Genomic DNA, 26,695 nt, shown 5'->3' on the forward strand with positions numbered 1-26,695 from the left:
GATGTTGTGTTGTGTTTTAACAGTGGGACTCCAGGTGATGTTGTGTTTTAACAGTGGGACTCCAGGTGATGTTGTGTTTTAACAGTGGGACTCCAGGTGATGTTGTGTTGTGTTTCAACAGTGGGACTCCAGGTGATGTTGTGTTGTGTTTTAACAGTGGGACTCCAGGTGATGTTGTGTTTTAACAGTGGGACTCCAGGTGATGTTGTGTTTTAACAGTGGGACTCCAGGTGATGTTGTGTTTTAACAGTGGGACTCCAGGTGATGTTGTGTTTTAACAGTGGGACTCCAGGTGATGTTGTGTTTTGTTTTAACAGTGGGACTCCAGGTGATGTTGTGTTGTGTTTTAACAGTGGGACTCCAGGTGATGTTGTGTTTTAACAGTGGGACTCCAGGTGATGTTGTGTTTTAACAGTGGGACTCCAGGTGATGTTGTGTTTTAACAGTGGGACTCCAGGTGATGTTGTGTTGTGTTTTAACAGTGGGACTCCAGGTGATGTTGTGTTGTGTTTTAACAGTGGGTCACCCATCGGAGGATAGCTTGCTGGAGTCGTGTTCTGGGGTTAGCTCTCGTTGGGTCACCCATCGGAGGGTAGCTTGCTGGAGTCGTGTTCTGGGGTTAGCTCTCGTTGGGTCACCCATCGGAGGGTAGCTTGCTGGAGTCGTGTTCTTGGGTTAGCTCTCGTTGGGTCACCCATCGTAGGGTAGCTTGCTGGAGTCGTGTTCTTGGGTTAGCTCTCGTTGGGTCACCCATCGGAGGGTAGCTTGCTGGAGTCGTGTTCTTCGGTTAGCTCTCGTTGGGTCACCCATCGGAGGGTAGCTTGCTGGAGTCGTGTTCTTGGGTTAGCTCTCGTTGGGTCACCCATCGTAGGGTAGCTTGCTGGAGTCGTATTCTTGGGTTAGCTCTCGTTGGGTCACCCATCGGAGGGTAGCTTGCTGGAGGCGTGTTCTTCGGTTAGCTCTCGTTGGGTCACCCATTGGAGGGTAGCTTGCTGGAGTCGTGTTCTTGGGTTAGCTCTCGTTGGGTCACCCATCGGAGGGTAGCTTGCTGGAGTCGTGTTCTTGGGTTAGCTCTCGTTGGGTCACCCATCGGAGGGTAGCTTGCTGGAGTCGTGTTCTTCGGTTAGCTCTCGTTGGGTCACCCATCGGAGGGTAACTTACTGGAGTCGTGTTCTTGGGTTAGCTCTCGTTGGGTCACCCATCGGAGGGTAGTTTGCTGAAGTCGTTTTCTTGGGTTAGCTCTCGTTGGGTCACCCATCGGAGGGTAACTTGCCGGAGTCGTGTTCATGGGTTAGCTCTCGTTGGGTCACCCATCAGAGGGTGGTTTGCTGGAGTCGTGTTCTTGGGTTAGCTCTCGTTGGGTCACCCATCGGAGAAAGTGTCATGTATTATGTTTGTACACCGCCAGTTCTGCAGTCTGAACGAGTCTGACATAAGTACATTGGCAGTCACTATAGTGCCATTGTTAAGACAGTAACCATTTTGTTGCAATATCGTTTGGCATATTTGTTCACATATTAGATCAATTTTAATTTAAACATATTTCTGACAAATACATTAAAATAAAACACATTTCACAAAACATTTCCAAATATGTTGATAAATACATGTGGAAATACATTGTAAAATAAATTCTTTAAAGGATTTCAGAATTTACTTTAAATACATTTTCTGATGTGTTTAATAACATGTACTATTTTTTTTAACTAGGCAAGTCAGTTAAGAACAAATTCTTATTTTCAATGACGGCCGGGGATTCAAACCTGCAACCTTTCTGTTACTTGTCCAACGCTCTAACCACTAGGCCACGCTGCCCCCCCCCCCCCACTTACTTTATGTGATATATACTCAGTGTACAACGCATTAGGAATATCTTCTTAATATTGAGTTGCACTTCCCCCCTTTTCCCTCAGAACTGCCTCAATTCGTCGGGGGCATTGGACTCTACAAGGTGTCGAAAGCGTTCCACAGGGATGCTGGTCCATGTTGACTCTGATGCTTCCCACTGTTGTGTCAAGTTGGCTGGATGTCCTGTGGGTGGTGGACCATTCTTGATAAACATGGGAAACTGTTGAGTGTGAAAAACCCAGCAGCCCCACAGTTCTTGATACACTCAAACCGGTGTGCTTGGCACCTACTACCATACCCCGTTCATTTAAAAATACCTTATTTGGACATTTTTATATCATTCACAAATGCATGTTTTTCCCCCGATTGGGTTGGAATTAATGAAGAGAGAAGCTACAACAAAGTAGATAGAGGATTACTCTGTCAGGCCGAGGAGGATTTCTAAAGGCTTTTAAGTCTAACAAGCAAATTGAATAAATATCTAAAAAATACATAGAGCAAACAAGCTTCTACTTTTAGCGGGAACTTAGTCACATTCAGCAGAACACTGGCGAGGAGAGGACACTACCTCTTCATAATGAGCAGAGAAAGATCTGAGGAGCCTCATCTTTTCTGGCTAAATACTGCACTCTACTGGCTGGATCTAGGTCTCTACAGTCTGCCTCAAAACAAGATTGTAAATTGACTGTCAGTGGTATGAGTAGCTTTGTTATTGTCGTAGTATTGACAAAGACTATTTATTATATTGACAAGATAGCCGACTTCCTGTAACTGCTATAGTTGTGATTTATCTCACACAATTGCATGGAGTAAATAATTTGTTAAAAAAATAAAAAAAGAAGGATGATTTACTTTACAGTTTCAACTAGTTTCACGATATCTAGAATCATGTTCATACCAGCACATCAGGAACGTAAAGGTTTACATCATTCAAACAAACAAAAACGTTATTACTTTTCGGTCTCTGAGCAATAGTAATGGAGTAGACATTAACTCCACCATTGGTTCGTGTGGTAAATCCTATGGGTAAATGAATGTAGTTTTTTGGGGGAGGTTCGGATAAACACCCAACATAAGGAGTGTGGTAAACACAGATTTAGGAGATCATTTTGTTCTATGAGATAATCTTCATCAGCTAACGTAACGTTTTGTGAATTTTTAAGCATTTGTGTAATTAAAAACAATAACATAAATGTTTCATAATTCATAAATGCCATGTTAACTGACTGATATTATGTCATAGAATAAAACGTATAATATATCCTAAGCCTGTGTTAACCTTTTCGCTGTTTATTCCAAAAACCTATTCTTTCCCGTGACTTTTCCCATAGGAATGGCTGAACGAACCAGTGGTAACTCATTTCCGGTTTTTAGGACTACAAACTGGAGAGCTCAATTCCCTGGTATATAAATGGTTGTGAAACACCAGCCAATGGCCTATGATTAAGGCTCTGTCTATTTCTTAGATTTCGATGCCTAATGACAATGTCTCTGACTTTGTGTCGAATGTCTTTATCTAAGTATGAAACCAAAAAAAATAAGATGTTTTGCAAAAAAACATTGAATGGTCATTACAGGGGAAAACAGAGAGATAATAGTCCACTTTCCCACGCCCTGTATCTGTCAGCTCGCCAAGGCCCTGCGAAGCTGCGCATAGACGGTGCGCCTCTGAGGCGGGCGAGCGCCTGAAATAGACTTCCGAAGCGTCGCAATGACGTCACCGTGTCACGTCGACTGTCACTGTGCGCCATTTTGGATTTTTGGAAATGAAATGAAAAAAAATCACGGGCATTTCTGTAAAGCCCATATTCACGACTCTAATAACTGTTTCCTTTTTAATAACCTTGTGCTGAAATTACAATCCTAACAACTCTAATCACTATCGGAAGACCCCCTCCCCCCTCCCAAAAAAAAGAAGCCAGTTGTGTTGCAGAAAGTGGCAATGGCAGGTAAGGTTGACAACTTTGTAGACGGGGGGCCCCCGCATCAGCGCGGCCTAAAAGCATTGCAAGTTTCTTGGCTAACAAGCAACCGAGCAGCTCTGACAATGTGTGCCAAAATGTACACTCCATAGTTAAGTAGTTGCTATGTTGAAGTACACATTTAAAGGTGGGAATTATTCCTCTGTATTTCTATAACATCTGCTCCTATTGTCTGGCTATTTATTCACCTTTATTCAATTTGTGATGTTTTGTAGGTGTCGGAGGAGGGAACGATTTCCAATGGTGCTTCTCTCAGGTGAAGGGAGCCATAGACGAAGATGTGGCTGAAGGTAAAGCTCGTTTCCATTTCAACAGATAGATGAACATTTTGAACGTTATTTATTGACCTAATCACGGGTGTTTTGTGCATGCTAACGTTAGCAAGCTAGCAACGTCGTTAATACAGATGGTTGCTATTTCACTATCTAGCTAGCCTGGTGCCTAAGTTGGCAACATTCAAACCTTGTTAACTCGCTAGCCAGTTATAGTAATGGCTATTTAGGGGAACTGTCTTGTTAGCTGCAAGTACTATTGTTTTGGCTAGCTAGATGTAGATGGTTGACCTATGTAGTTATTGCAAGCACATGGTAGGTTAACAACAGTTGTTCTCTCTTCACCAGGCAGAACAAGGTCAGATATTTGCTAACTACATCTGTCACTAAACATGGGCTTTAACTATATAGTTATATACCTATAGCTGTGAAAACACTGCAAGATCTTGTAACAACTGTCAGTGTTGGTGTGAAAGAGAATCATGGATACATTGCCCTTGCACACCCCTGTTATCTAAGACGGCATTGATTCGGATGTAGCGACACATTGATCTGGTCTGTAAGGCCTGCTATTGGCTGGCAGTGTGAAGGCTGACAATTATGGTGATGCTGGTCCCTCTGGTTTAAAATAAGGGGTGTCTCAGACATATAGGGGTGCCTTCCTGACTGTACAGTACGATACACACTGTACTGTGCGGGAATCTGTGGAACTAGCTAATCACCTTGGTCTCTCAAAGAGGAAAGATGTATGTTTATGTCTGTACAGGACTATCTTTGCCGCACTACTGTGATACTGATTCTGAAGCTATTCGGTTGTGTCGTTTGGGACTGGGACTACTTGTCGTACTGACATTATATTTTGCACCACAATTAATCGTCTGTTTTTGAAGAAAGGGATTGGTCTGTGTATCTGTTGTGGACTGGCAGGTGGCACACTGGGCTGGGGCATCCCAGGAGAAAGGGCAGGAGGGATAATGCTGTGCTACTGTCAGCTGGTCGTTTCCGGCTCCTCTCCTCCTCACTGCTGCTTTGTTATAAATAATCAAGTGGCCTTGCTGTGAGATGTGGCACTAAAAGAGACACAGAGAGAGAGAGAGAGCCCCCAGCATCACAGGGAGAGAGAGCCCCCAGCATCACAGGGAGAGAGAGCCCCCAGCATCACAGGGAGAGAGGGCCCCCAGCATCACAGGGAGAGAGGGCCCCCAGCATCACAGGGAGAGAGGGCCCCCAGCATCACAGGGAGAGAGGGCCCCCAGCATCACAGGGAGAGAGGGCCCCAAGCATCACAGGGAGAGAGGGCCCCCAGAATCACGGGGAGAGAGGGCCCCCGGCATCACGGGGAGAGAGGGCCCCCGGCATCACGGGGAGAGAGGGCCCCCGGCATCACGGGGAGAGAGGGCCCCCGGCATCACGGGGAGAGAGGGCCCCCGGCATCACGGGGAGAGAGGGCCCCCAGCATCAGCATTACGGGGAGAGAGGGCCCCCAGCATCAGCATTACGGGGAGAGAGGGCGCCCAGCATCAGCATTACGGGGAGAGAGGGCCCCCTGCATTACGGGGAGAGAGGGCTCCAGCATCACGGGGAGAGAGAGCCCTCCAGCATCACAGGGAGAGAGAGAGCCCCTCCCAGCATCACAGGGAGAGAGAGAGCCCCACCCAGCATCACAGGGAGAGAGAGAGAGCCTCCCAGTATCACGGGGAGAGCGAGAGAGCCCCACCGAGCATCACGGGGAGAGAGAGAGAGCCCCACCCAGCATCACGGGGAGAGAGAGAGAGCCCCCCCGCAGCATCACGGGGAGAGAGAGCCCCCACCAGCATTACGGGGAGAGAGAGAGAGCCCCCCCGCAGCATCACGGGGAGAGAGAGCCCCCACCAGCATCACGGGGAGAGAGAGCCCCCACCAGCATCACGGGGAGAGAGAGCCCCCACCAGCATCACGGGGAGAGGGAGCCCCCCCAGCATCACGGGGAGAGAGAGCCTCCCAGCATCACGGGGAGAGAGAGAGAGCCTCCCAGTATCACGGGGAGAGAGAGAGCCCCCACCCCAGCATCACGGGAGAGAGAGGGGAGAGCCCCACCCAGCATCACGGGGAGAGAGAGAGAGCCCCACCCAGCATCACGGGGAGAGAGGGAGCCCCCACCCCAGCATCACGGGGAGAGAGAGCCCCCACCACAGCATCACGGGGAGAGAGGGAGCCCCCCAGCATCACGGGGAGAGAGAGCCCACACCAGCATCATGGGGAGAGAGAGCACCACCCCCAGCACCACGGGGAGGAGAGAGCCCCCCAGCACCATGGGGAGAGAGAGGGAGAGAGAGCCCCCCCCCAGCACCATGGGGAGAGAGAGGGAGAGAGAGCGCGCCCCCAGCAGCACAGAGGGGCCATCTGAATCTTTCCTGCCCAGTCATCCATACTGCAGCCTCTCTATTCTTCATGAACAAGCCATACATGTGCATGAACACTGAAACAGAGAGAGACTACCTCAACTTGTTCAATAAAGAAACCCCTCGTTTTCATTCTCGGGTCGAAAGCTTTTGCTACGTTTACGTCCTAATGAATACGACCCCCTTGGCTCTGCATCATCATACTGTCTCAACCAGCACAGAGAATAAATAGATTTCCCTTTGCTGCAGTCTTGCTGTTCAGGCCGTGCTTATATCTTCCATGGCTGAGTGCATTTCCCTGATGTCAGCTTCATCCTTTAACCAAGGTACAGAGTCCTACTACCTCTTTATAATATGCTACAGGGGCTCTGCACTGCACCTGACCCATTGGCTTCCAGCCCAAGCGGGGGGGGGGGGTATCTAAGGTGTTTGGGTTGTGAGCATAGAGACATATATTAGTTATCTGTAAGTTAATGTACAACAAAGTACGTCTTATCAAAGACTCCAGTCACCCAAGTCATAGACTGTGTTCTCTGCTACAACACGGCAAGCGGTACCGGAGCACCAAGTCTAGGACCAAAAGGCCCCTTAACAGCTTCTACCCCCAAGCCATCAGACTGCTGAACAATTAATCAAATCACATTCATTAAAATTACATCCAGCCCCCTCACCTCAACCTCCATCTGACCACACCATCTAGTGTGACAGTTGAAACACTGATCAATGCACTTAGTCAGCTAAGTTAGACTTGTTTTAGCCTTGGTTTCTCTGCTACCTCACCGCAAGCGGTACCGGAGCGCCTAGTCTAGGTCCAAAAGGCTTCTTAACAGCTTCTTCCCCCAAGCCATCAAACTCCTGAACAAATAATCAAATACCACCCCCCCCTATTTGTTTTTACACTGCTGGTACTACCTACATGTACAAAATAACTTGACTAAGCTGTACCTCTGCACATTGACTCGGTACTGGTACCCCCTGTATACAGTCTTGTTATTGTTACTTTTTATTTTTATTTTACATTAGTTTATTTGGTAAATATTTTCTTAACTCTTTCTTGAACTGCATTATTAGTTAAGGGCTTGTAGATAAGCATTTCACGGTAAGGTCTACACCTGTTGTATTCGGTGCACGTGAACCCATAAGATGTGATGTCACGTGAACCCATAAGGTGTGATGTCACGTGAACCCATAAGGTGTGATGTCACGTGAACCCATAAGGTGTGATGTCACGTGAACCCATAAGATGTGATGTCACGTGAACCCATAAGTTGTGATGTCACGTGAACCCATAAGGTGTGATGTCACGTGAACCCATAAGGTGTGATGTCACGTGAACCCATAATCAAATGTCACGTGAACCCATAAGGTGTGATGTCACGTGAACCCATAAGGTGTGATGTCACGTGAACCCATAAGTTGTGATGTCACGTGAACCCATAAGGTGTGATGTCACGTGAACCCATAAGATGTGATGTCACGTCAACCCATAAGGTGTGATGTCACGTGAACCCATAAGATGTGATGTCACGTGAACCCATAAGATGTGATGTCACGTGAACCCATAAGATGTCACGTGAACCCATAAGGTGTGATGTCACGTGAACCCATAAGATGTGATGTCACGTGAACCCATAAGGTGTGATGTCACGTGAACCCATAAGGTGTGATGTCACGTGAACCCATAAGGTGTGATGTCACGTGAACCCATAAGATGTGATGTCACGTGAACCCATAAGGTGTGATGTCACGTGAACCCATAAGGTGTGATGTCACGTGAACCCATAAGGTGTGATGTCACGTGAACCCATAAGGTGTGATGTCACGTGAACCCATAAGATGTGATGTCACGTGAACCCATAAGGTGTGATGTCACGTGAACCCATAAGGTGTGATGTCACGTGAACCCATAAGGTGTAATGTCACGTGAACCCATAAGGTGTGATGTCACGTGAACCCATAAGATGTGATGTCACGTGAACCCATAAGGTGTGATGTCACGTGAACCCATAAGGTGTGATGTCACGTGAACCCATAAGATGTCACGTGAACCCATAAGATGTGATGTCACGTGAACCCATAAGATGTCACGTGAACCCATAAGGTGTGATGTCACGTGAACCCATAAGATGTGATGTCACGTGAACCCATAAGGTGTGATGTCACGTGAACCCATAAGATGTGATGTCACGTGAACCCATAAGGTGTGATGTCACGTGAACCCATAAGATGTGATGTCACGTGAACCCATAAGATGTGATGTCACGTGAACCCATAAGATGTGATGTCACGTGAACCCATAAGATGTGATGTCAAGTGAACCCATACGATGTGATGTTTCACCTAATGGCTAGCTAGACAGACATGACTGGAATAGACACTACTGTGTTCACTCGCAGAATTTTATCCAATCCAGTGGTTTTCAAATCAAATGTTATTTGTCTTCATGCTTGGTAAGCAAACAGTGTACAATCGTGGCCAAAAGTTGAGAATGACACAAATATTAATTTCCACAAAGTTTGCTGCTTCAGTGATTTAAAAAAAATATTTTTGTCAGATGTTACTAGGGAATACTGAAGTATAATTACAAGCATCTCAAAAGTGTCAGGCTTTTATTGACAATTACATGAAGTTGATGCAAAGAGTCAATATTTGCAGTGTTGACCCTTCAAGACCTCTGAAATCCTCCCTGGCATGCTGTCAATTAACTTCTGGGCCACATCCTGACTGATGGCATCCCAATCTTGCATAATCAATGCTCATAGTTTGTCAGAATTTGTGGGGTTTTGTTTGTCCACCCGCCTCTTGAGGATTGACCACAAGTTCTCAATGGGATTAAGGTCTGGGGTGTTTCCTTGCCATGGACCCAAAATATCGATGTTTTGTTCCCCGAGCCACTTAGTTATCACTTTTGCCTTATGGCAAGGTGCTCCATCATGCTGGAAAAGGCATTATTCGTCGCCAAACTGTTCCTGGATGGTTGGGAGTAGTTGCTCTCAGAGGATGTGTTGGTACCGTTCTTTAGTCATGGCTGTGTTCTTAGGCAAAATTGTGAGTGAGCCCACTCCCTTGACTGAGAAGCAACCCCACACATGAATGGTCTCAGGATGCTTTACTGTTGGCATGACACAGGACCGATGGTAGCGCTCACCTTGTCTTCTCGAACAATCGGAAAGGGGATTCAGCAGAGAAAATGACCCCAGTCCTCAGTAGTCCAATCCCTGTACCTTTTGTAGAATATCAGTCTGTCCCTGATGTTTTTCCTGGAGAGAAGTGGCTTCTTTGCTGCCCTTCTTGACACCAGGCCATCCTCAAAGTCTCCGCCTCACTGTGCATGCAGATGCACTCACACCTGCCTGCTGCCATTCCTGAGCAAGCTCTGTACTGGTGGTGCCCCGATCCCGCAGCTGAATCAACTTTAGGAGACGGTCCTGGCGCTTGCTGGACTTTCTTGGGCGCCCTGAAGCCTTCTTCACAACAATTGAACCGCTCTCCTTGAAGTTCTTGATGATCCGATAAATGGTTGATTTAGGTGCAATCTTACTGCCAGCAATATCTTTGCTTGTGAAGCCCTTTTTGTGCAAAGCAATGCTGACGGCATGTGTTTCCTTGCAGTTAACCATGGTTAACAGAGGAAGAACAACGATTCTATTCTGAGACTAGGCATCAGGATAGATAATAGACAGTAGCAGCAGCGTACGTGATGAGTCAAAAGAGTTAGTGCAAAGTGGGTCAGTGTAGATAGTTCAGGTAGCTGTTTGGTTAACTATTTATCAGTCTTGTGGCTTGGGGGGGTAGAAGATGTTCTGTTGGTCCCAGACTTGGTGCATCGTTTCTGCTATGTGAATGCAGAGAGAGAATAGTCAATGACCTGGGTGGCTGGAGACTTTAACAATGTTTAGGGCCTTTCCTCTAACACCGCCTGGTATAGATGTTCTGTTGGTCCCAGACTTGGTACATGCAGAGAGAGAATAGTCAATGACCTGGGGTGGCTGCAGACTTTAACAATGTTTAGGGCCTTTCCTCTGACACCGCCTGGTATAGATGTTCTGTTGGTCCCAGACTTGGTGCATCGTTTCTGCTAGGTGAATGCAGAGAGAATAGTCAATGACTTGGGGTGGCTGGAGACTTTAACAATGTTCAGGGCCTTTCCTCTGACACCGCCTGGTATAGATGTTCTGTTGGTCCCAGACTTGGTGCATTGTTTCTGCTATGTGAATGCAGAGAGAATAGTCAATGACCTGGGGTGGCTGGAGACTTTAACAATGTTCAGGGCCTTTCCTCTGACACCGCCTGGTATAGAGCGCTTGAATAACAGAGAGCTCTGCCCCAGTGATGTACTGGGTTGAACTCACTACCCTCTGTGGTACCTTGCGATCAAATGCCAAGCAGTTGCCATACCAAGCGGTGAGACAGCCGGTCTAGATTTTCTCAATGGTGGCAGGGTAGCGTAGTTGTTAGAGCGTTGGACTAGTAACCGGAAGGTTGCAAGGTTGCAAGTTCAAATCCCCGAGCTGACAAGGTACAAATCTGTCGTTTTGTCCCTGAACAGGGAGTTAACCCTCTGTTCCTAGGCCGTCATTGAAAATAAGAATTTGTTCTTAACTGACTTTCCTAGTTAAATAAATGTTAAAAATGGTGAAGCTGTGTAACATTTTGATGATCTGGTGGATGTGGATGGGGGCGTGGTCAGCTCTCCGTTTCCTGTGGTCCACGATCAATCTCCTTTTTGTCTTTTTAAGGCGCCATCCAATAGTGAGAGATAATACTGTGTTTCTATACTTTTAGTTATTACTTATTGTTTCTAGACTTGGGCTAATACCTCAGCATAATGACTTATTGTTTCTAGACTTGGGCTAATACCTCAGCATAATGACTTATTGTTTCTAGACTTGGGCTAATACCTCAGCATAATGACTTATTGTTTCTAGGCTTGGGCTAATACCTCAGCATAATGACTTATTGTTTCTAGACTTGGGCTAATACCTCAGCATAATGACTTATTGTTTCTAGACTTGGGCTAATACCTCAGCATAATGACTTATTGTTTCTAGACTTGGGCTAATACCTCAGCATAATGACTTATTGTTTCTAGACTTGGGCTAATACCTCAGCATAATGACTTATTGTTTCTAGACTTGGGCTAATACCTCAGCATAATGACTTATTGTTTCTAGACTTGGGCTAATACCTCAGCATAATGACTTATTGTTTCTAGACTTGGGCTAATACCTCAGCATAATGACTTATTGTTTCTAGACTTGGGCTAATACCTCAGCATAATGACTTATTGTTTCTAGACTTGGGCTAATACCTCAGTTTCATAATGACTTATTGTTTCTAGACTTGGGCTAATACCTCAGCATAATGACTTATTGTTTCTAGACTTGGGCTAATACCTCAGCATAATGACTTATTGTTTCTAGACTTGGGCTAATACCTCAGCATAATGACTTATTGTTTCTAGACTTGGGCTAATACCTCAGCATAATGACTTATTGTTTCTAGACTTGGGCTAATACCTCAGCATAATGACTTATTGTTTCTAGACTTGGGCTAATACCTCAGCATAATGACTTATTGTTTCTAGACTTGGGCTAATACCTCAGCATAATGACTTATTGTTTCTAGACTTGGGCTAATACCTCAGCATAATGACTTATTGTTTCTAGACTTGGGCTAATACCTCAGCATAATGACTTATTGTTTCTAGACTTGGGCTAATACCTCAGCATAATGACTTATTGTTTCTAGACTTGGGCTAATACCTCAGCATAATGACTTATTGTTTCTAGACTTGGGCTAATACCTCAGCATAATGACTTATTGTTTCTAGACTTGGGCTAATACCTCAGCATAATGACTTATTGTTTCTAGACTTGGGCTAATACCTCAGCATAATGACTTATTGTTTCTAGACTTGGGCTAATACCTCAGCATAATGACTTATTGTTTCTAGACTTGGGCTAATACCTCAGCATAATGACTTATTGTTTCTAGACTTGGGCTAATACCTCAGCATAATGACTTATTGTTTCTAGACTTGGGCTAATACCTCAGCATAATGACTTATTGTTTCTAGACTTGGGCTAATACCTCAGCATAATGACTTATTGTTTCTAGACTTGGGCTAATACCTCAGCATAATGACTTATTGTTTCTAGACTTGGGCTAATACCTCAGCATAATGACTTATTGTTTCTAGACTTGGGCTAATACCTCAGCATAATGACTTATTGTTTCTAGACTTGGGCTAATACCTCAGCATAATGACCTGTTATTGTTTCTAGACTTGGGCTAATACCTCAGCATAATGACTTATTGTTTCTAGACTTGGGCTAATACCTCAGCATAATGACTTATTGTTTCTAGACTTGGGCTAATACCTCAGCATAATGACTTATTGTTTCTAGACTTGGGCTAATACCTCAGCATAATGACTTATTGTTTCTAGACTTGGGCTAATACCTCAGCATAATGACTTATTGTTTCTAGACTTGGGCTAATACCTCAGCATAATGACTTATTGTTTCTAGACTTGGGCTAATACCTCAGCATAATGACTTATTGTTTCTAGACTTGGGCTAATACCTCAGCATAATGACTTATTGTTTCTAGACTTGGGCTAATACCTCAGCATAATGACTTATTGTTTCTAGGCTTGGGCTAATACCTCAGCATAATGACTTATTGTTTCTAGACTTGGGCTAATACCTCAGCATAATGACTTATTGTTTCTAGACTTGGGCTAATACCTCTAATACCTCAGCATAATGACTTTGTTTCTAGACTTGGGCTAATACCTCAATGACTTATTGTTTCTAGACTTGGGCTAATACCTCAGCATAATGACTTATTGTTTCTAGACTTGGGCTAATACCTCAGCATAATGACTTATTGTTTCTAGACTTGGGCTAATACCTCAGCATAATGACTTATTGTTTCTAGACTTGGGCTAATACCTCAGCATAATGACTTATTGTTTCTAGACTTGGGCTAATACCTCAGCATAATGACTTATTGTTTCTAGGCTTGGGCTAATACCTCAGCATAATGACTTATTGTTTCTAGACTTGGGCTAATACCTCAGCATAATGACTTATTGTTTCTAGACTTGGGCTAATACCTCAGCATAATGACTTATTGTTTCTAGACTTGGGCTAATACCTCAGCATAATGACTTATTGTTTCTAGGCTTATTGTTTCTAGACTTGCTAATACCTCAGCATAATGACTTATTGTTTCTAGACTTGGGCTAATACCTCAGCATAATGACTTATTGTTTCTAGACTTGGGCTAATACCTCAGCATAATGACTTATTGTTTCTAGACTTGGGCTAATACCTCAGCATAATGACTTATTGTTTCTAGACTTGGGCTAATACCTCAGCATAATGACTTATTGTTTCTAGACTTGGGCTAATACCTCAGCATAATGACTTATTGTTTCTAGACTTGGGCTAATACCTCAGCATAATGACTTATTGTTTCTAGACTTGGGCTAATACCTCAGCATAATGACTTATTGTTTCTAGACTTGGGCTAATACCTCAGCATAATGACTTATTGTTTCTAGACTTGGGCTAATACCTCAGCATAATGACTTATTGTTTCTAGACTTGGGCTAATACCTCAGCATAATGACTTATTGTTTCTAGACTTGGGCTAATACCTCAGCATAATGACTTATTGTTTCTAGACTTGGGCTAATACCTCAGCATAATGACTTATTGTTTCTAGATAATGACTTGGGCTAATACCTCAGCATAATGACTTATTGTTTCTAGACTTGGGCTAATACCTCAGCATAATGACTTATTGTTTCTAGACTTGGGCTAATACCTCAGCATAATGACTTATTGTTTCTAGACTTGGGCTAATACCTCAGCATAATGACTTATTGTTTCTAGACTTGGGCTAATACCTCAGCATAATGACTTATTGTTTCTAGACTTGGGCTAATACCTCAGCATAATGACTTATTGTTTCTAGACTTGGGCTAATACCTCAGCATAATGACTTATTGTTTCTAGACTTGGGCTAATACCTCAGCATAATGACTTATTGTTTCTAGACTTGGGCTAATACCTCAGCATAATGACTTATTGTTTCTAGACTTGGGCTAATACCTCAGCATAATGACTTATTGTTTCTAGACTTGGGCTAATACCTCAGCATAATGACTTATTGTTTCTAGACTTGGGCTAATACCTCAGCATAATGACTTATTGTTTCTAGACTTGGGCTAATACCTCAGCATAATGACTTATTGTTTCTAGACTTGGGCTAATACCTCAGCATAATGACTTATTGTTTCTAGACTTGGGCTAATATTGTTTCTAGACTCAATACCTCAGCATAATGACTTATTGTTTCTAGACTTGGGCTAATACCTCAGCATAATGACTTATTGTTTCTAGACTTGGGCTAATACCTCAGCATAATGACTTATTGTTTCTAGACTTGGGCTAATACCTCAGCATAATGACTTATTGTTTCTAGACTTGGGCTAATACCTCAGCATAATGACTTATTGTTTCTAGACTTGGGCTAATACCTCAGCATAATGACTTATTGTTTCTAGACTTGGGCTAATACCTCAGCATAATGACTTATTGTTTCTAGACTTGGGCTAATACCTCAGCATAATGACTTATTGTTTCTAGACTTGGGCTTGGGCTAATACCTCAGCATAATGACTTATTGTTTCTAGACTTGGGCTAATACCTCAGCATAATGACTTATTGTTTCTAGACTTGGGCTAATACCTCAGCATAATGGTATAAACGTTATATTTTGAAATACAGAAGGTATGATTTTGCAATACTGTTTGAAAAATAAATAGATTCATTTTTATGTTGAGTATAATTTTCAGATATCTAGGATGTTAATTGAATTATCCTGCTCAGGGCTCCAGCTATGCATTTGGTTTGCTAAGTGGCTAGATGTGAAGATGAAGCTTCTTGGTTACAACAGAGACATTCAACCCCCTCTTGGTAATAGCATATACTCCGGTATGGTACAGAAACTGTATGAAAATATGCAAACCACCCGACCCTAATTGAACCTCTGGCTGTTGGTTGTTTAAAGGCCGTAGTAGGTCATCTTGGTTGGAACCTCTGGCTGTTGGTTGTTTAACGGCTGTAGTAAGTCATCTTGGTTGGAACCTCTGGCTGTTGGTTGTTTAACGGCTGTAGTAAGTCATCTTGGTTGGAACCTCTGGCTGTTGGTTGTTTAAAGGCTGTAGTAAGTCATCTTGGTTGGAACCTCTGGCTGTTGGTTGTTTAAAGGCCTTAGTAGGTCATCTTGGTTGGAACCTCTGGCTGTTGGTTGTTTAAAGGCTGTAGTAAGTCATCTTGGTTGGAACCTCTGGCTGTTGGTTGTTTAACGGCTGTAGTAAGTCATCTTGGTTGGAACCTCTGGCTGTTGGTTGTTTAAAGGCTGTAGTAAGTCATCTTGGTTGGAACCTCTGGCTGTTGGTTGTTTAACGGCTGTAGTAAGTCATCTTGGTTGGAACCTCTGGCTGTTGGTTGTTTAACGGCTGTAGTAAGTCATCTTGGTTGGAACCTCTGGCTGTTGGTTGTTTAACGGCTGTAGTAAGTCATCTTGGTTGGAACCTCTGGCTGTTGGTTGTTTAACGGCTGTAGTAAGTCATCTTGGTTGGAACCTCTGGCTGTTGGTTGTTTAACATCTTGGCCTCTGGCTGTTGGTTGTTTAGTAAAGTCATCTTGGTTGGAACCTCTGGCTGTTGGTTGTTTAACCTCTGGCTGTTGGTTGTTTAAAGGCTGTAAAGTCATCTTGGTTGGAACCTCTGGCTGTTGGTTGTTTAACGGCTGTAGTAAGTCATCTTGGTTGGAACCTCTGGCTGTTGGTTGTTTAACGGCTGTAGTAAGTCATCTTGGTTGGAACCTCTGGCTGTTGGTTGTTTAACGGCTGTAGTAAGTCATCTTGGTTGGAACCTCTGGCTGTTGGTTGTGTTTAGAGCTGTGTTGTATCTGCTGGAGGGCCATATAAATATATATTTTTTGTGGCCTGATTCCATTTTCTCCATTTTTGGGGGCAACATTTTTGTATGTGTTCCATTCAGAGGATGAATGGGCAAGACAAAAGATGCCTTTGAAAGGGGTATGGTAGTAGGTGTCAGGTGCACGCACTGGTTTGTGTCAAGAACTGCAACACTGCTGGGTTTTTCACTCTCAGCGGTTTCCCGTGTGTATCAAGAACGGTCCACCACCCAAAGGACATCCAGCTAACTTGACAACTGTGGGAAGCATTGGGCGGCAGGGTAGCCTAGTGGTTAGAGCGTTGGACTAGTAACCGAAAGGTTGCAAGCTCGAATCCCCGAGCTGACAAGGTACAAATCTGTCGTTCTGTCCCTGAACAGGCAGTTAACCCACTAGGCCGTCATTGAAAATAAGAATTTGTTCTTAACTGACTTGCCTAGTAAAATAAAGGTACAAATTTTAAAAAATTAAATTGGAGTCAACGTGGGCCAGCATCACCGTGGAACACTTTGACACCTTGTCGTCCATGCCCACACACTGTGGCTGTTCTGAGGACGAAGGAGGGTGCATCTCAATATTAGGCAGGTGTTCCTAATGTTTTGTACACTCTGTGTATATACACTGCATTCGGAAAGTATTCAAACCCCTGGACTTTTTACACATTTTGTTACGTATTCTTATTCTAAAATTAATTTATTCAATATTTATTTAATCTACATGCACTACTCCTTAATGACAAAGCAATAGCAGGTTTTTAAAAATGTTTACAAATGTATTCAAAATGTATTTATTTTTTAAAATACCTAAGTATTCAGACCCTTTGTAAATGAGATTCGGATTTGATCTCAGTTGCATCCTGTTTTCATTGATCATTGATCATCCTTGATGTTTCTACAACTTCATTGGATTCAATCTGTGGTAAATTCAACTGATTGGACATGATTTGGAAAGGTAAACACCTGTCTATATAAGGTCCCACAGTTGACAGTGCATGTCAGAGCAAAAACCAAGCCATGAGGTCGAAGGAATTGTCCATATAGCTCCAAAACAAGATTGTGTCGAGGCACAGATCTGGGGAAGGGTACCAAAAGTTGTCTGCAGCATTGAAGGTCCACAAGAACACCGTGGCTTCCATCATTCTTAAATGGAAGAAGTTTGGAACCACCAAGACTCTTCCTAGAGCTGGGTGCCCGGCCAAACTGAGCAATCAGGGGAGAAGGGCCTTGGTCAGGGAGGTGACCAAGAACCCAATGGTCACTCTGAAAGAGCTTCAGAGTACCTCTGTGGAGATGGGAGAACCTTCCAGAAGGACAACCATCTCTGCAGCACTCCACCAATCAGGCTTTTATGGTAGAGTGGCCAGACGGAAGCCACTCCTCAGTAAAAGGCACATGACAGCCCGGTTGGAGTTTGCCAAAAGGCACCTAAAGACTCTCAGACCATGAGAAACAAGATGCTCTGGCCTGATGAAACCAAGATTGAACTCTCTGGCCTGAATGCCAAGCGTCGCGTCTGGGGGAAACCTGGTACCATCCCTACGGTGAAGCATGGTGGTGGCAGCATCATGTTGTGGGGATGATTTTCAGCAGCAGTGACTGGGAGACTAGTCAGGATCAAGGGAAAGATGAACAGAACAAAGTACAGAGAGGTCCTTGATGAAAACCTGCTCAGGACCTCAGACTGAGATGAGGGTTCACCTTCCAACAGGACAAAGACCCTAAGCACTCAGTCAAGACAATGCAAGTGTGGCTTCGGGACAAGTTTCTGAATGCTCTTAAGTTGCCCAGCCAGAGCCCAGACTTGAACTGTACAGCGACGCTCCCCATCAAACCAGACCGATTGATAGGATCTGCAGAGAAGAATGGGAGAAACTCCCCAAATACAGGTGTGCCAAGCTTGTAGGGTCACACCCAAGAAGACTCAAGGCTGTAATCGCTGCCAAAAGTGCTGCAACAAAGTACTGAGTAAAGGGTCTGAATATTTATGTAAACGTGATTTCTCTTTTTTTGCATAAATGTCTAAACCTGTTTTCGCTTTGTGATTATGGAGTAATCTGTCGTTCTGCCCCTGAACAGGCAGTTAACCCATTGTTCCTAGACCAGTTAACCCACTGTTCCTAGACCAGTTAACCCACTGTTCCTAGACCAGTTAACCCACTGTTCCTAGACCAGTTAACCCACTGTTCCTAGGCCGTCATTGAAAATAAGAATTTGTTCTTAACTGACTTGCCTGGTTAAATAAAGGTTAAAAAATATTTTTTTTAAAGATTGAAGATGAACATGTTTTATTTAATCCATTTTAGAATAAGGCTGTAACGTAAATTAAATGTGTAAAAAGTCAAGGGGACTGAATACTTTTCGAAGGCACTGTATATTTTAAGAGCATCTTTGAGAACTACTCAACAACAACAACAACAACAACTACAGACACTCAGACAGCATAAGCCATGGAAAAATGTGTAGAATTACAGGAAATTCACTTTATAAGAGAAAAATGTTGCTACTGTGGCCAAGAGGAGGGCTGAACATCTTTGGCAGTGGACTTCAGAACATAATTTAAAGCCTGGCTAGCCTACTTCTTGTATCGAGCATATTACGTATTTATCAGGAGACTAGCATGGCGCATGGTTGTTTTGTCTTGCTGTGAGGCCAAGTACCCCACTGAGCTGCTAGTGTTGTTGCAGTGGGTTCTCCACCCGGCACAGCCAGAAGAGGACTGGCCACCCCTCATAGCCTGGTTCCTCTCTAGGTTTCTTCCTAGATTTTGGCCTTTCTAGGGAGTTTTTCCTAGCCACCGTGCTTCTACATCTGCATTGCTTGCTGTTTGGGGTTTTAGACTGGGTTTCTGTACAGCACTTTGAGATATCAGCTGATGTAAGAAGGGCTATATAAATACATTTGATTTGATTTGGTTGTTTTGTGTTGTCATTATTTCCCAGTGAGCTGCTAGTGTTGTTTTGTGTTGTCATTATTCCCCCCGGTGAGCTGCTAGTGTTGTTGCAGTGGGTTGTGTTGTCATTATTCCCCCCAGTGAGCTGCTAGTGTTGTTTCAGTGGGTTGTGTTGTCATTATTCCCCAGTGAGCTGCTTGTGTTGTTTTGTGTTGTCATTATTCCCCAGTGAGCTGCTAGTGTTGTTGCAGTGGGTTGTGTTGTCGTTATTCCCCAGTGAGCTTCTAGTGTTGTTGCAGTGGGTTGTGTTGTCATTATTCCCCAGTGAACTGCTAGTGTTGTTGCAGTGGGTTGTGTTGTCATTATTCCCCAGTGAGCTGCTAGTGTTGTTGCAGTGGGTTGTGTTGTCATTATTCCCCAGTGAGCTGCTAGTGTTGTTTTGTGTTGTCATTATTCCCCCAGTGAGCTGCTAGTGTTGTTGATGTGGGTTGTGTTGTCATTATTCCCTAGTGAGCTGCTAGTGTTGTTTCAGTGGGTTGTGTTGTCATTATTCCCAAGTCAGCTGCTAGTGTTGTTGCAGTGGGTTGTGTTGTCGTTATTCCCCAGTGAGCTGCTAGTGTTGTTGCAGTGGGTTGTGTTGTCATTATTCCCCCAGTGAGCTGCTAGTGTTGTTGCTTTGGGTTGTGTTGTCATTATTCCCCATTGAGCTCCTAGTGTTGTTGCAGTGGGTTGTGTTGTCGTTATTCCCCAGTGAGCTGCTAGTGTTGTTTTGTGTTGTCATTATTCCCCAGTGAACTGCTAGTGTTGTTTTGTGTTGTCATTATTCCCCCCAGTGAGCTGCTAATGTTGTTGCAGTGGGTTGTGTTGTCATTATTCCCCAGTGAGCTGCTAGTGTTGTTTTGTGTTGTCGTTATTCCCCAGTGAGCTGCTAGTGTTGTTGCAGTGGGTTGTGTTGTCATTATTCCCCAGTGAGCTGCTAGTGTTGTTGCAGTGGGTTGTGTTGTCATTATTCCCCAGTGAACTGCTAGTGTTGTTGCAGTGGGTTGTGTTGTCATTATTCCCCAGTGAGCTGCTAGTGTTGTTGCAGTGGGTTGTGTTGTCATTATTCCCCAGTGAGCTGCTAGTGTTGTTTTGTGTTGTCATTATTCCCCCAGTGAGCTGCTAGTGTTGTTGATGTGGGTTGTGTTGTCATTATTCCCTAGTGAGCTGCTAGTGTTGTTTCAGTGGGTTGTGTTGTCATTATTCCCAAGTCAGCTGCTAGTGTTGATGCAGTGGGTTGTGTTGTCGTTATTCCCCAGTGAGCTGCTAGTGTTGTTGCAGTGGGTTGTGTTGTCATTATTCCCCCAGTGAGCTGCTAGTGTTGCTGCAGTGGGTTGTGTTGTCATTATTCCCCATTGAGCTCCTAGTGTTGTTGCAGTGGGTTGTGTTGTCGTTATTCCCCAGTGAGCTGCTAGTGTTGTTTTGTGTTGTCATTATTCCCCCCAGTGAGCTGCTAGTGTTGTTGCAGTGGGTTGTGTTGTCGTTATTCCCCAGTGAGCTGCTAGTGTTGTTTTGTGTTGTCGTTATTCCCCCCAGTGAGCTGCTAGTGTTGTTGCAGTGGGTTGTGTTGTCATTATTCCCCAGTGAGCTGCTAGTGTTGTTGCAGTGGGTTGAGTTGTCATTATTCCCCCAGTGAGCTGCTAGTGTTGTTGCAGTGGGTTGTGTTGTCGTTATTCCCCAGTGAGCTGCTAGTGTTGTTGCAGTGGGTTGTGTTGTCATTATTCCCCAGTGAGCTGCTAGTGTTGTTGCAGTGGGTTCTCCACCCGGCACAGCCAGAAGAGGACTGGCCACCCCTCATAGCCTGGTTCCTCTCTAGGTTTCTTCCTAGATTTTGGCCTTTCTAGGGAGTTTTTCCTAGCCACCGTGCTTCTACATCTGCATTGCTTGCTGTTTGGGGTTTTAGACTGGGTTTTTGTACAGCACTTTGAGATATCAGCTGATGTAAGAAGGGCTATATAAATACATTTGATTTGATTTGGTTGTTTTGTGTTGTCATTATTCCCCAGTGAGCTGCTAGTGTTGTTTTGTGTTGTCATTATTCCCCAGTGAGCTGCTAGTGTTGTTGCAGTGGGTTGTGTTGTCGTTATTCCCCCCAGTGAGCTGCTAGTGTTGTTGCAGTGGGTTGTGTTGTCGTTATTCCCCAGTGAGCTTCTAGTGTTGTTGCAGTGGGTTGTGTTGTCATTATTCCCCAGTGAACTGCTAGTGTTGTTGCAGTGGGTTGTGTTGTCATTATTCCCCAGTGAGCTGCTAGTGTTGTTGCAGTGGGTTGTGTTGTCATTATTCCCCCAGTGAGCTGCTAGTGTTGTTGCAGTGGGTTGTGTTGTCGTTATTCCCCCAGTGAGCTGCTAGTGTTGTTGCAGTGGGTTGTGTTGTCATTATTCCCCCAGTGAGCTGCTAGTGTTGTTGCAGTGGGTTGTGTTGTCGTTATTCCCCAGTGAGCTGCTAGTGTTGTTGCAGTGGGTTGTGTTGTCATTATTCCCGTGAGCTGCTAGTGTTGTTGCAGTGGGTTGTGTTGTCATTATTCCCCAGTGAACTGCTAGTGTTGTTGCAGTGGGTTGTGTTGTCATTATTCCCCAGTGAGCTGCTAGTGTTGTTGCAGTGGGTTGTGTTGTCATTATTCCCCCAGTGAGCTGCTAGTGTTGTTGCAGTGGGTTGTGTTGTCGTTATTCCCCCAGTGAGCTGCTAGTGTTGTTGCAGTGGGTTGTGTTGTCATTATTCCCCCAGTGAGCTGCTAGTGTTGTTGCAGTGGGTTGTGTTGTCGTTATTCCCCAGTGAGCTGCTAGTGTTGTTGCAGTGGGTTGTGTTGTCATTATTCCCGTGAGCTGCTAGTGTTGTTGCAGTGGATTGTGTTGTCATTATTCCCGCCAGTGAGCTGCTAGTGTTGTTTTGTGTTGTCATTATTCCCCCAGTGAGCTGCTAGTGTTGTTGCAGTGGGTTGTGTTGTCATTATTCCCCAGTGAGCTGCTAGTGTTGTTGCAGTGGGTTGTGTTGTCGTTATTCCCCAGTGAGCTGCTAGTGTTGTTGCAGTGGGTTGTGTTGTCGTTATACCCCCAGTGAGCTGCTAGTGTTGTTGCAGTGGATTGTGTTGTCATTATTCCCCCCAGTGAGCTGCTAGTGTTGTTGCAGTGGGTTGTGTTGTCATTATTCCCCCCAGTGAGCTGCTAGTGTTGTTGCAGTGGGTTGTGTTGTCGTTATACCCCCAGTGAGCTGCTAGTGTTGTTGCAGTGGGTTGTGTTGTCGTTATACCCCCAGTGAGCTGCTAGTGTTGTTGCAGTGGATTGTGTTGTCATTATTCCCCCCAGTGAGCTGCTAGTGTTGTTGCAGTGGATTGTGTTGTCATTATTCCCCAGTGAGCTGCTAGTGTTGTTGCAGTGGGTTGTGTTGTCGTTATTCCCCAGTGAGCTGCTAGTGTTGTTGCAGTGGGTTGTGTTGTCATTATTCCCCCCAGTGAGCTGCTAGTGTTGTTGCAGTGGGTTGTGTTGTCGTTATACCCCCAGTGAGCTGCTAGTGTTGTTGCAGTGGGTTGTGTTGTCGTTATACCCCCAGTGAGCTGCTAGTGTTGTTGCAGTGGGTTGTGTTGTCATTATTCCCCCCAGTGTGCTGCTAGTGTTGTTGCAGTGGGTGCTACAGTACAGGATGACGTGTGCCTGATAGGGTTCAGGCCTATACTGAGAGGGGGATGTTCAGGAGGCCCTGCTCTTTATAATATGATTGAAAAACCCACTGCTACGTCAGACTGGTCATCAATGATATTGATCATGTTTTTGTTTTGTGACGTAGACCTAACCTGTGTTATAGTGTGTCTTAAGGTCAGGTTTATTTATCATTATTTTATTACATATCCAAAAAAAAAAAACAGCCGACATAGAAGTGTTACACACTCATGACCTTGTTGTTGTTGTCTCTCTCAGCCGACATAGAAGTGTTACACACTCATGACCTTGTTGTTGTTGTCTCTCTCAGCCGACATAGAAGTGTTACACACTTATTACCTTTTTGTTGTCTCTCTCAGCCGACATAGAAGTGTTACACACTTATTACCTTTTTGTTGTCTCTCTCTCAGCCGACATAGAAGTGTTACACACTCATGACCTTGTTGTTGTCTCTCTCTCAGCCGACATAGAAGTGTTACACACTCATGACCTTGTCGTTGTTGTTGTCTCTCTCAGCCGACATAGAAGTGTTACACACTCATGACCTTGTCGTTGTTGTTGTCTCTCTCAGCCGACATAGAAGTGTTACACACTCATGACCTTGTCGTTGTTGTTGTCTCTCTCAGCCGACATAGAAGTGTTACACACTCATGACCTTTTTGTTGTTGTCTCTCTCAGCCGACATAGAAGTGTTACACACTCATGACCTTTTTGTTGTTGTCTCTCTCAGCCGACATAGAAGTGTTACACACTCATGACCTTTTTGTTGTTGTCTCTCTCAGCCGACATAGAAGTGTTACACACTCATGACCTTTTTGTTGTTGTCTCTCTCAGCCGACATAGAAGTGTTACACACTCATGACCTTGTTGTTGTCTCTCTCTCAGCCGACATAGAAGTGTTACACACTCATGACCTTGTTGTTGTTGTCTCTCTCAGCCGACATAGAAGTGTTACACACTCATGACCTTTTTGTTGTTGTTGTCTCTCTCTCAGCCGACATAGAAGTGTTACACACTCATGACCTTGTTGTTGTCTCTCTCTCAGCCGACATAGAAGTGTTACACACTCATGACCTTTTTGTTGTTGTCTCTCTCAGCCGACAGAAGTGTTACACACTCATGACCTTGTTGTTGTCTCTCTCAGCCGACATAGAAGTGTTACACACTCATGACCTTGTTGTTGTTGTTGTCTCTCTCAGCCGACATAGAAGTGTTACACACTCATGACCTTGTTGTTGTCTCTCTCTCAGCCGACATAGAAGTGTTACACACTCATGACCTTTTTGTTGTTGTCTCTCTCAGCCGACAGAAGTGTTACACACTCATGACCTTGTTGTTGTCTCTCTCAGCCGACAGAAGTGTTACACACTCATGACCTTGTTGTTGTTGTTGTCTCTCTCAGCCGACATAGAAGTGTTACACACTCATGACCTTTTTGTTGTTGTCTCTCTCAGCCGACAGAAGTGTTACACACTCATGACCTTGTTGTTGTCTCTCTCAGCCGACATAGAAGTGTTACACACTCATGACCTTGTTGTTGTTGTTGTCTCTCTCAGCCGACATAGAAGTGTTACACACTCATGACCTTGTTGTTGTCTCTCTCTCAGCCGACATAGAAGTGTTACACACTCATGACCTTTTTGTTGTTGTCTCTCTCAGCCGACAGAAGTGTTACACACTCATGACCTTGTTGTTGTCTCTCTCAGCCGACAGAAGTGTTACACACTCATGACCTTGTTGTTGTTGTTGTCTCTCTCAGCCGACATAGAAGTGTTACACACTCATGACCTTGTTGTTGTCTCTCTCAGCCGACATAGAAGTGTTACACACTCATGACCTTGTTGTTGTTGTTGTCTCTCTCAGCCGACATAGAAGTGTTACACACTCATGACCTTTTTGTTGTTGTTGTATCTCTCTCAGCCGACATAGAAGTGTTACACACTCATGACCTTGTTGTTGTTGTTGTCTCTCTCAGCCGACATAATCTCAACGGTTGAGTTTAACTATTCTGGAGACCTACTAGCGACGGGAGACAAAGGAGGTCGTGTCGTCATTTTCCAACGGGAACAAGAGGTCAGTTAACTATCAACTATCTACGCACCTTGAAAACAACATTAGTCGGATTCACCTTTTAATGTAGCATAATGTACAAAATCGTTTTTTTTTTTAAGTGCATTGTGGTGGTTGTGAAATATAGTCGTACTAATAATGAGCTGGGTTTATTTCTTTCAGAGTAAAAACCGTCCTCATTCCAGAGGAGAATATAATGTGTACAGCACTTTCCAGAGCCATGAACCCGAGTTCGACTATTTGAAAAGCTTAGAAATCGAGGAGAAAATCAACAAAATAAGATGGTTACCTCAACAAAACGCTGCACACTCTCTGCTCTCAACGAACGGTAAGTCGCGGAGCTCTCGTTCATATTTCTGATTGCGTTCGGTCGAGGTGATGACTCTTCAGCACCACAGACGTTCCAAGGAACTGCACTGAATATTGAACTGTAAAGGTCGCTTATTAACCTCTGTCGTGGAAATGTCCTGTATTACCAAATCCATGAGAGAGCAAACCACCACACAAGTCAGAGTTGTATCATAAAGTCCATCTTTTTAATTATATGAGCTTCACCATAAGCCCTGTGACTCTCAGATCAATTCAGTGTCTATAAATGAATTCTCTGAGAGTGCTTACAAAACAATTCTTAGTATCATTTATAGCCCAGACACACCCATCTGAACTCACATGACAAATAACAGATCTTAGGAACATTGCACAAAGGAAGACAGCATTAGCTATAAATTATTGTTCAGTTTACTCTCTTAGACGAGGTTCTACTTCTCGTTCTTGGTACAACATAGTACCAAAACATTACCTCATCCAATGGCATATATCAATTGTCAATCCTAGATACTCCCATCGTAAATACACCCCCTCCTGGACAAGCTCACCGAGACAGTGAGCCTCTTAGGTCATATACTAGATCAAGATAAGGTCAACCTCAGAGGGGACATGTAATAGTGAACCTCTTAGGTCATATACTAGATCAAGATAAGGTCAACTTCAGAGGGGACATGTAATAGTGAACCTCTTAGGTCATATACTAGATCAAGATAAAGTCAACCTCAGAGGGGACATGTAATAGTGAACCTCTTAGGTCATATACTAGATCAAGATAAGGTCAACCTCAGAGGGGACATGTAATAGTGAGCCTCTTAGGTCATATACTAGATCAAGATAAGGTCAACCTCAGAGGGGACATGTAATAGTGAACCTCTTAGGTCATATACTAGATCAAGATAAGGTCAACCTCAGAGGGGACATGTAATAGTGAACCTCTTAGGTCATATACTAGATCAAGATAAGGTCAACCTCAGAGGGGACATGTAATAGTGAGCCTCTTAGGTCATATACTAGATCAAGATAAGGTCAACCTCAGAGGGGACATGTAATAGTGAGCCTCTTCGGTCATATACTAGATCAAGATAAGGGCAACCTCAGAGGGGACATGTAATAGTGAGCCTCTTAGGTCATATACTAGATCAAGATAAGGGCAACCTCAGAGGGGACATGTAATAGTGAACCTCTTAGGTCATATACTAGATCAAGATAAGGTCAACCTCAGAGGGGACATAC

The 26,695-nt window shown here is 44.3% G+C and overlaps 1 protein-coding gene across 2 annotated transcripts in view; it reads left to right on the forward strand.

Moving 5' to 3' along the window:
- The first annotated feature begins 3,586 nt into the window (after window positions 1-3,586).
- The window catches only part of LOC115122002 (serine/threonine-protein phosphatase 2A 55 kDa regulatory subunit B delta isoform), a 51,299-nt gene continuing 28,190 nt past the window's right edge, over window positions 3,587-26,695 (forward strand). The window contains exons 1-4 of one of the 2 annotated variants that reach the window (XM_065016311.1): window positions 3,587-3,797; window positions 4,046-4,120; window positions 25,041-25,138; window positions 25,298-25,463. In XM_065016311.1, coding sequence (XP_064872383.1) covers window positions 3,791-3,797; window positions 4,046-4,120; window positions 25,041-25,138; window positions 25,298-25,463 — 346 coding nt within the window. In that variant the 5' untranslated portion in view covers window positions 3,587-3,790. Of the gene's footprint in view, window positions 3,798-3,864; window positions 3,958-4,045; window positions 4,121-25,040; window positions 25,139-25,297; window positions 25,464-26,695 lie in introns of those variants that run through there. The other variant, XM_065016310.1, reaches the window with a different exon arrangement.

Source organism: Oncorhynchus nerka, unplaced genomic scaffold (assembly GCF_034236695.1).
Source record: "Oncorhynchus nerka isolate Pitt River unplaced genomic scaffold, Oner_Uvic_2.0 unplaced_scaffold_1040, whole genome shotgun sequence".
In the NCBI taxonomy this organism is placed as follows: Eukaryota; Metazoa; Chordata; class Actinopteri; order Salmoniformes; family Salmonidae; genus Oncorhynchus; species Oncorhynchus nerka.